Source organism: Asterias rubens, chromosome 5 (genome assembly GCF_902459465.1).
Source record: "Asterias rubens chromosome 5, eAstRub1.3, whole genome shotgun sequence".
In the NCBI taxonomy this organism is placed as follows: Eukaryota; Metazoa; Echinodermata; class Asteroidea; order Forcipulatida; family Asteriidae; genus Asterias; species Asterias rubens.
In genome coordinates, this window is record NC_047066.1 from 14,632,065 (window position 1) to 14,641,868 (window position 9,804).

General features: G+C 36.5%; 1 protein-coding gene and 1 long non-coding RNA gene across 2 annotated transcripts; one reads left to right on the forward strand and one right to left on the reverse strand.

Moving 5' to 3' along the window:
• The first annotated feature begins 2,500 nt into the window (after positions 1-2,500).
• Positions 2,501-3,429, forward strand: LOC117289928. The gene is made up of 2 exons (XR_004519002.1): positions 2,501-2,709; positions 2,812-3,429. It is a non-coding gene; the product is annotated as an uncharacterized LOC117289928 (long non-coding RNA).
• A 5,138-nt stretch (positions 3,430-8,567) lies between these two features.
• LOC117290207 (ficolin-1-B-like) lies at positions 8,568-9,490 on the reverse strand. The gene has a single exon (XM_033771465.1). It carries the CDS (start codon positions 9,488-9,490, stop codon positions 8,768-8,770), a length of 723 nt encoding a protein of 240 aa, XP_033627356.1. The 3' UTR covers positions 8,568-8,767.
• Between the last annotated feature and the right edge of the window lie 314 nt (positions 9,491-9,804).

Genomic DNA, 9,804 nt, shown 5'->3' on the forward strand with positions numbered 1-9,804 from the left:
CATGGAAATAGTCGTACTTGTGCTTTCAAAGCAAATAACATGAAATAAATAATTTTAGCACCCAGGCTCTGGAATGCAACCAGGCTCTGGAATTCACTTTCTGAAAACCTCAGAGAAATACACATCTCACTCTTCGTCAGCAGCAACTTAAGACACACCTGTTCACACTTGCCTTTCCTACCGCTTAAGAATTCCCTCTTTTCCATCTTATAACCGGCGCCTTTGAATGTTTTTTTATCAGATTCAGTGCGCCTTTATAACTGCTGTGTAGTAGTACAGATTATGATGCCAGTATATTATCTGTAATTCTTAACTTTTTGTATTATTCATAATAGTTCATCATTCATAATCAATCGATGTTCGATTGAATGATCGACTGATATTGAGATCGATTAATAGTCAAAGTTCATAAATCAATGAATAATCATTGGACGATTTAATAATCTAATTAAGCATGGGAGCTGGATGTACTTGTTTTACTAAGGCTTTACTTATGTTTATATAGTTACACGATTTTTGTTTAACGAGCGATGAATCTTTTTAACTCTATTTTACTAGGCTTTACTTATGTTCAAAAGAACATTACAGAATTGGTAGGACAAACATTGTTAAGATCACAGATTAACACAAAATTTCCCATTGTCTAATGATGATGATGGTAGAAAACATTCCTTGAAATATTTCTGTCTGAAATGTCGATGAGAAATAAACAAAACTAATTTCCCGTTTGGTGTGCGTTTTATTCATTATTCTTTTAATCGATGTCATGCAAAATGTGTTATCGGTTGTTTACTTATTTCTCATGACCCAGTTGGCCGATCGATCTCAAACTTCTACAGGGGTGTCACTGGTGGATTACATAAAGTGCTTACACTGCCAGCAACTGTTTTGTTAGCACAAACCAAATTTGTAATGTTCCTTAAGTTATACGATTTTTAATGGGCGATGAATCTACTTTTTAATTCTCTTTTTTATTATATGCTTAAGTTTATTACATATGATTTTATTGTATTTGTGTTTACTTGCCTGTGCAGATAGTTAGGCCTAGTTGGGTGACAAGTTCTTGTCGATTCGTGTTTGGTAACTTGATTGTTAGGGTATTTTTTAAAAACAATTTTGGTATCTGGAATCAGTTTAATGGAGAAGGCAACATCCATTCAGATCAGAAAAAAACTTTCATGAAATAACTATATTGAGAGAAATAAGCAGTTAAAGGGGTTTAACCTAGGAACCAATTAGTGGTAACTTCACTGTTGGAAGCAGTAACATGCCAGGGGTCGACTTCACAAAAATAGTCCTAACTTAGGACTAGTCATACGACTCTTTACGAGTTATTAACAATTTAAGGCTAGTCCTAAGTTAGGACGAGTAACTGTTCCGGAGGTCGATTTCTTGAGTCCTAACTTAGGACTAGTCCTACGACTCTTTACGAGTTATTAACAATTTAAGGCTAGTCCTAAGTTAGGACGAGTAACTGTTCCGGAGGTCGATTTCTTGAGTCCTAACTTAGGACTAGTCATACGACTCTTTACGAGTTATTAACAATTTAAGGCTAGTCCTAAGTTAGGACGAGTAACTGTTCCGGAGGTCGATTTCTTGAGTCCTAACTTAGGACTAGTCATACGTCTCTTTACGAGTTATTAACAATTTAAGGCTAGTCCTAAGTTAGGACGAGTAACTGTTCCGGAGGTCGATTTCTTGAGTCCTAACTTAGGACTAGTCATACGACTCTTTACGAGTTATTAACAATTTAAGGCTAGTCCTAAGTTAGGACGAGTAACTGTTCCGGAGGTCGATTTCTTGAGTCCTAACTTAGGACTAGTCATACGACTCTTTACGAGTTATTAACAATTTAAGGCTAGTCCTAAGTTAGGACGAGTAACTGTTCCGGAGGTCGATTTCTTGCGTCCTAACTTAGGACTAGTCATACGACTCTTTACGAGTTATTAACAATTTAAGGCTAGTCCTAAGTTAGGACGAGTAACTGTTCCGGAGGTCGATTTCTTGAGTCCTAACTTAGGACTAGTCATACGACTCTTTACGAGTTATTAACAATTTAAGGCTAGTCCTAAGTTAGGACGAGTAACTGTTCCGGAGGTCGATTTCTTGAGTCCTAACTTAGGACTAGTCATACGACTCTTTACGAGTTATTAACAATTTAAGGCTAGTCCTAAGTTAGGACGAGTAACTGTTCCGGAGGTCGATTTCTTGAGTCCTAACTTAGGACTAGTCATACGACTCTTTACGAGTTATTAACAATTTAAGGCTAGTCCTAAGTTAGGACGAGTAACTGTTCCGGAGGTCGATTTCTTGAGTCCTAACTTAGGACTAGTCATACGACTCTTTACGAGTTATTAACAATTTAAGGCTAGTCCTAAGTTAGGACGAGTAACTGTTCCGGAGGTCGATTTCTTGAGTCCTAACTTAGGACTAGTCATACGACTCTTTACGAGTTATTAACAATTTAAGGCTAGTCCTAAGTTAGGACGAATAACTGTTCCGGAGGTCGATTTCTTGAGTCCTAACTTAGGACTAGTCATACGACTCTTTACGAGTTATTAACAATTTAAGGCTAGTCCTAAGTTAGGACGAGTAACTGTTCCAGAGGTCGATTTCTTGAGTCCTAACTTAGGACTAGTCATACGACTCTTTACGAGTTATTAACAATTTAAGGCTAGTCCTAAGTTAGGACGAGTAACTGTTCCGGAGGTCGATTTCTTGAGTCCTAACTTAGGACTAGTCCTACGACTCTTTACGAGTTATTAACAATTTAAGGCTAGTCCTAAGTTAGGACGAGTAACTGTTCCGGAGGTCGATTTCACATAGAAAGTCCTAATTAGGACTAGTCCTAGGACTCTTGGGGATTTCATGTGTATTCATTTTCTATCGCAGCTGGATTTTGAGTGATTTCTAAAACTTTACCATTTTGTATCTTAAAACTAGACCATGAAGTATCTTAAAACTAGATCATGAAGTGTCTTAAATCTAAACTATGAAGTAAACTAGACCATGAAGTATCTTAAAACTAGATCATGAAGTGTCTTAAAACTAGATCATGAAGTGTCTTACATCTAAACTATGAAGTATCTTAAAACTAGATCATGAAGTGACTTAAAACTAGATCATGAAGTGACTTAAAACTAGATCATGACGTGTCTTAAAACTAGACCATGAAGTATCTTAAAACTAAACCACGAAGTATTCTAAAACTAGATCATGGAGGATCTGTTTTACTGTTTTGATCTCTTCCGCCTTTTGGCACAAGGTATTTATTTAGCTACAACACCACAAAGTGTTGTTTATTTATTTTTAATTTTCCCCCAAAATTTTTATTGTTTGCATCTTGGAACTATTTTGCATATATATTATTAATGATTGTTTTATGATGGTGACGGATATGATAAAAAATAAAGGAAATCTATTTTTGTATTATCCGTGTCAGGAATCTGTGGATTATTTTTACGAAATGACCACAACGTAAAGCTGAATAGCTCAGTTGGTGTGCGGTAACGTGTCTTTAAAACATTGTCATTGATCAACTGATATATTTTCACATTCCGGAATCATTATTGAAAAAACGATGACCTTAATGTCATTATGGAGTCCACCGTTGGGGAATATGTTGATTGCTATAATACTATAGCGGCTTCATATAGCGCTCAAATCCGTCACTCAGTGGCGCTGAAGGGTGCTTCAACACTCAGTTTTTTCCCGGCAAGGTACAATGGTGGACTGTACAATAGAATTATGAAAACATTGATTGCTTTCATTTCTCAAATTTGGGCACAGTTTGTCATCGAAGTTACAAGAGATTATTATAATAAAAGAAAAAACACCCTTGTTGCACAATTTTGTGTGCTTTCAGATGTTTAAAAGGTTTCAACTGAAAGTTTGTTATTGAGTGAGAAATAACCTCTTTCTCAAATACTATGCTACTTCAGCGGGAGCCGTTTCTCAAAATGTGTTATACTATCAACAGCTCTCCATTGCTTGAGTTGAATGAATGTAGAAAATATACAAATAAACAACGCACAAGAAATTATTCACGAGTTTTTAGAAGCAAAACATACCTGACATGTATCAACGTATTTATTTCAAATGCAGACAGTACTGCGATCAGTATACTATTACAAGTTGTAAATTAATTCGAACTCAAGTGTGAATCATTAGGTATGATCTGAGAGTCAGTTTTTTTTTACACCGCTATACATCGACGTTTTTCACATTTTGTTCACAGACACCATTGATAGTTCCAACCCTGCTTGGATATTAAATAAACTCAATGTATTTCAGTAATCTTGTTATTTTAAAGCGTTATCAATGTTTTTTTTCACGGAGCTTTAGGTGTAAAAATATTGCTCCTTGATTCGAGATTTAGTGTGTGGCTTTAAATGAGGTGTTTATCCCGAGACTTTCGAAGAAATCCCCTCGAATATTCGAATAGCTGATGTTGTATCACTTATAAAACAATTGATTATCTTTGAAATTTATATAATCTTTGATTATACGTGATTTGAAGTTGGAACTACCAAGACGCGACATAGTTTGAAACTACTGCACACATTAAGATACGAAATTACATTATTATCCACACTGAGCAATTGAAAATAATGTTAAAAAGCACTGAGCCCTTTGGTAATTGTCAAAGACCAGTCTTCTCACTTGGTGTATCTCAACGTCATGTGCATAACATAACAAACCTGTGAAAAGTTGAACTCAAATTGGTTGTTGAAGTTGCGAGAGAATAATGGTAGAAAAAAACTACTTTGTCGCACAAGTTGTGTGCTTTCAGATGCCTTGAATTCGAGACCTCATCTGAGATCTCAAATTCAATTCAATTATTTTAGTGAGAAAATACTTTCTCAAAAACTACGTTACTTCAGAGGGAACCGTTTCTCACAACCATGTTTTATACTATGCATTGCTTGTTACCAAGTAAGTTTTTATGCTAGCAATTATGAGTAATTACCAATAGTGTCCATTGCCTTTAAGAACAAATCCTCGAGTATGAGGTCATGAAAATCATTGATGGATCCAGACTGGCCGGTAAATAAAAAATCAACGGCCAAGAATCGTTTTTAGTTGTTTTTGTCTTCAATCAAAATACTTTATCACTTTTTTTTTCTTTCTTTTTTGTCTTTGTGGGTCGAATTCATCCACTTTTATATTAAGGGTTTTCATCATCAATATTTATAAGTATATTATTATTTTTTATTCATTCACGCTGGATCAATCAATGAATTATCGTTTTGTTATTTTAAGGATAGTTTTATTTCACATTACAAAATGTCACTCACCTATAGCCTAATAAAAAAATTACAATAAAATACTTTGTACATCTCAACAACAGCATGTGCAAACAATTTAAACCGTACAACATTCACCAATCTCGTTATCGTCTTTTTCAGATACCATGTAGCAGTAATATTTGATCAATATTTGTTCTTTTTTTTTTAGGGGGTGGCTCTTATATCGATAAAAGCACAGTAAACTCAGTACTTTCTCAGGTTCTGATTAAAGAAATAATTCAGTCACATCATTCGGGTGCAACAGACAATTTACCCAAACCCAACAGTGTCATATTAACGGCACTGTACACGTTTGGTAATTGTCAAAGACCAGTGTCCTCACTTGGTGTATCCCATCATAAGCATAAAATAACAAGCCTGTGAAAATTTGGGCTCAATCGGTCATCGAAGTTGCGAGAAAATGATGAAAGAAAAAACACCCTTGTTGGACGAATTTGTGTGCTGTCGAGATATGAATAAAAGACTTCTAGCAAGAAGTATTTTATTATTTGAGTGAGAGATTACCTCTTTCTCAAAAACTACGTTACTTCAGAGGGCGTCGTTTTCCACAAAGCTTTATACTACCAACAGCTCTCCAATGCCAAGTCAGTTTTTAAGTTAATAATTGTTTTGAGTAATTACCAAACGTGTACTTTCCCTCTAATGTGTTTACCATTATCTCAAAATGGCTTTTTGCGATGGTAGAGAAGAATGTGTAGTTTTATTTTAGCAGCGGGTATCGCAAATATTTCATAATAATTGCTAATGTTGTATCGGGGATAAAAAATACTTTCGGTTTTTGCCCACACACCGGTACTGTATGCTCAAATATTTTCAGGGTTCTGTTTGGGAAAAATCAACAGGCTTTACTCCGGTGTGGTGTATCATTAATTTAAGGTTATCAATGTTTTATGCAACCTTTGGTTTGTGTTGGAACTGTATAGACGCGAAATGGTTTTTTCTATGAATGAAACTACTCCAAAACTTGACGGTGAAACTAAATGACGCTGTTATCTACATTAAACCATTTAAAATGTGATTACAGATAAAAACCAAATCCTCGAGTGAGTTCATGAAAATCATTGATGGATCCAGACTGGCTCATAAATCGCAACTCAACGGCATTTTTTTGTTTTTTTTACTTTAATAAGTTACATTTTATTCATCACTTTTGATAATTCCTTAAAAACTAATTTTCTAGATCGAACCTTATCAGATGAATTCGTCCACTTTTGAATGGTTTTCTCCATCAGAAATTTAATTTTATATTTTATTTATTTCATGTGGGCTGGATCAATCAATGATTTATTAAGTATTCTTAAATTGTGCGAGTTAGTAAAACATTATAAACTGTCGCATACACTACCGTTACAATCAAGTACTTTGTCCATGCAAACAACTTGCATACAATTAAGTGATAAAGAACTGTTCAAAATTTTTGTATCGTTTTTTTTTTTTTTTTTTTTTTTTTTTTTTTTTACCTTTCGTGTTTTTTTTTTTTTAGAAAATTAAACTAATCACGTCAACAAGAAAAACAGGTAATACATGAATATTGAATTAGACATTAAAGCAATAATATATAGTATGTTTCAGGGTCATTTTGACCTGAAATATAAGTCAAAAGCGACCCAAAGAGGGTCAAAATGACGACCAAGTCTGACAATCAATTCCGGATCAAATCTGAGCTGGGTCCTGGTCAGGTTTGACCGGGGATCCGGTTAATTTCTTACCCGGAATCCGGGTCAAGTCAGAGCTTGGATTCGGGTCAAGTCTGAGATTGAATTCGGGTCAAGTCAGAGCTTGGATTCGGGTCAAGTCTGAGCTGGGATTCTGGTCAAGTCTGGGCCGGTATTCGGGTCAAGTCAGAGCCATGTATTCGGGTCAAGTCTGAGCTGGGATCCGGGTCAAGTCTAAGCAAGGATCCGGTCAATTCTTGGAACAAGGTCAAACTTGACCTGGGATTCAGGTCAAGTCTGAGGTGGGATCCGTCTTAAGTGTGACCAAGAATTCTGTCAGGTCTGACCCTGGATCTGGATCAATTCTTACCCAGGATCCGGGTCAAGTCTGAGCTGGTTTCGGGTCAAATCTGACCAAGGATTCTGCCAAGTCTGACTAGGGATCCGGACTAAGGCTGACCAAGGATTTTATCAAGTGTGATCCGGGAACCAGGTCAAGTCTGACGCAGTGAGTTTGTAGAGTAATAGGTATTGATCAACTTAAATTTCCGAGTGAGAATTAGTACATAGCTTAGACATCATTGATGGATCCAGAATGACGGGAAATCAACATTTCCACTGCACATGACTACATAGAAGGTCTAGATACATCAAGAGTTGATGATTTCTTCTACATAATTATAGCTTACACTCGTATTTAAAAAAAAAATGTTTAGGTTCCGATAGATTTTCAATTGATTACTGTATCAGTCTTTGAATATTTGATCAATCATTGATGAATAATTAAAATAACAACTACAACTTAATTGGAACTTAAAGCTGCATGGCCTTATTTTCACCAAAAAAATTGTTTGTTGAGCCTGTGCTTTTGAATTTTAACTCATCTAAAAGAAAAACACTTACAAATTAGACCTAGCATCTTTAAGTCATCTTTTAACGCCCAATCTGAACAAAAGTCACACTTCTATCACGTCTAAAGGATAAAAAAATTGCAACAATACATGAATTTTAGATAAAATTTATTTGTTCCGCTTGGACTTCATGAATTTATAGTTGCCTCTATTTATGCGTATACACACACTCTAAAAACTAAAGAGTTGAATCCAACACTTGCATGAGTCTGGTGAGTGACTACATTGAAAGTGTTGGATCCAGCGTTTTGTTTGTTAAATCTAGCATTTTAAATTTTTGATCCAACGCAAAAAGGGTTAATTGAACATTTTAAGTGTTGTTTCAACATTTCTCAAATTCATTTGAATTGTTGGATCAGCTTTTTAAACGTTAAACTGGCACTTAAAATTGTTGACCGAGTACATAAAAATGCTGGATTCAACACTTTCCAAGTGTGTCACTCACCGAACTCATGCAGGTGTTGGATCAAACTCTTTAGTTTTTAGAGGGCATCTCATGATTACAATATTGCTTTTCACAAATAAGAAGGAAAAAAAGAGAATGAAGTTTTCATAATTACCCTATGCTTCTTTGTGACGCGCATCTTATCGGTTTACATCTTGAGCCGAATTTTCATTGTGCATTCTTTTATTGAGAAATACTCGTAATTTTGCCCTTTGAGCTTCTTGCCACTGAACCACAATGATGAATTTGTAAAGTGGGTTCCTCCATGATAATAAAGGCCATTTAAATTACACTGGTAGCAGTCATTGTACCACCAACCTCCCTTTCCGAAGATGGCACAGTTGAGCTCATCGCCTGCTAGATCGTCGCCTGCCTCAAAGCGTTGGTCGTTGTCGTTGTCTTTCGTAGTAAATACCATACCATTGTTCAAGAATGGAGAGTTGAACCCTAGAGTATACATAAGGGCATCACCTGCTGTACTCTCAACATTGTACTCTCAACATTGTACACGTCGACATGGAGCTGAAATTGTTCTCCTGTAACCCTGAAATCTCCATAAACAGCCCAAACTTCTGCAGCCTTCCAATCCAATATATCAACACGCAGCTGCCACATTGGGCCGGACTCAGTCAAGATGCGTAAGTTAGTATTGCCAAGCCAGAACTCCCCATCCAAGTTGCCGAAACCGTTCCCGTAGTCGGCCCAGTTGCGATAAAAGTCAACACTGCCGTCTTGACGCCTCTGGATGACGATCCAGCCTCCGCCATCAGTCTCCATGTCGCAGTACACTTGCAAACCATAAGCAAATCGGGCAGGAAATATTGTAAAGACACCACTCACTTTCTGACCCGCCTCAAGAAGCTCTTGGCAGCTGCTGTTACGAGGCATAGAGGAGACGGTTGTATCAGGGTGTGCATGGGACAGGAGAGGAGTGTCCATATTGCCATCGTAGTACACACTACCAAAGTGTGTAATCAAGTTATCAGGAAACTGGGCAATGGTGGCATTATTCAGCTCACAAAGGTGATGAATGTCATCATAATTTACTGATTTACAGTTAGGATAATCACAATGACAGTTACGAACACAGCGGACACGCGAACTGACGTTGACACTCTGATATGTACAATACTGAAGTGCCCGATCTTCTGCAGCGTTGAATGTTTGCATCAGGTTACCACAGTAACACAAACGAAAAATAGCAATCACTATGATTACTTCGAAGGTGAGCTTTAAAATAACTGTAGTTCCAAAAGTTAGAAAGTTCCCATCGTGTGCCATATTTGCATATCGCTTCTTTCGTACACTACGAATAGATGATAATTTGAAATAAATCTATACATGTGATGGTCGGAGTGTCAACGCAGAAGTGAAACCACTGAGTCTGATATCGTTTTTCGTTATGACGCAGCTGAAATTGTTACCCTTGTTAAAAGCGATTTTATTGTTGAAACTATAACGTGCAAGAGTTTGATTGGTCAGTA

Excerpts from the sequence above, each read along its gene's own strand:
- LOC117290207 (XM_033771465.1), bottom strand. The coding sequence starts at position 9,490 with ATGCAAACATTCAACGCTGCAGAAGATCGGGCACTTCAGTATTGTACA.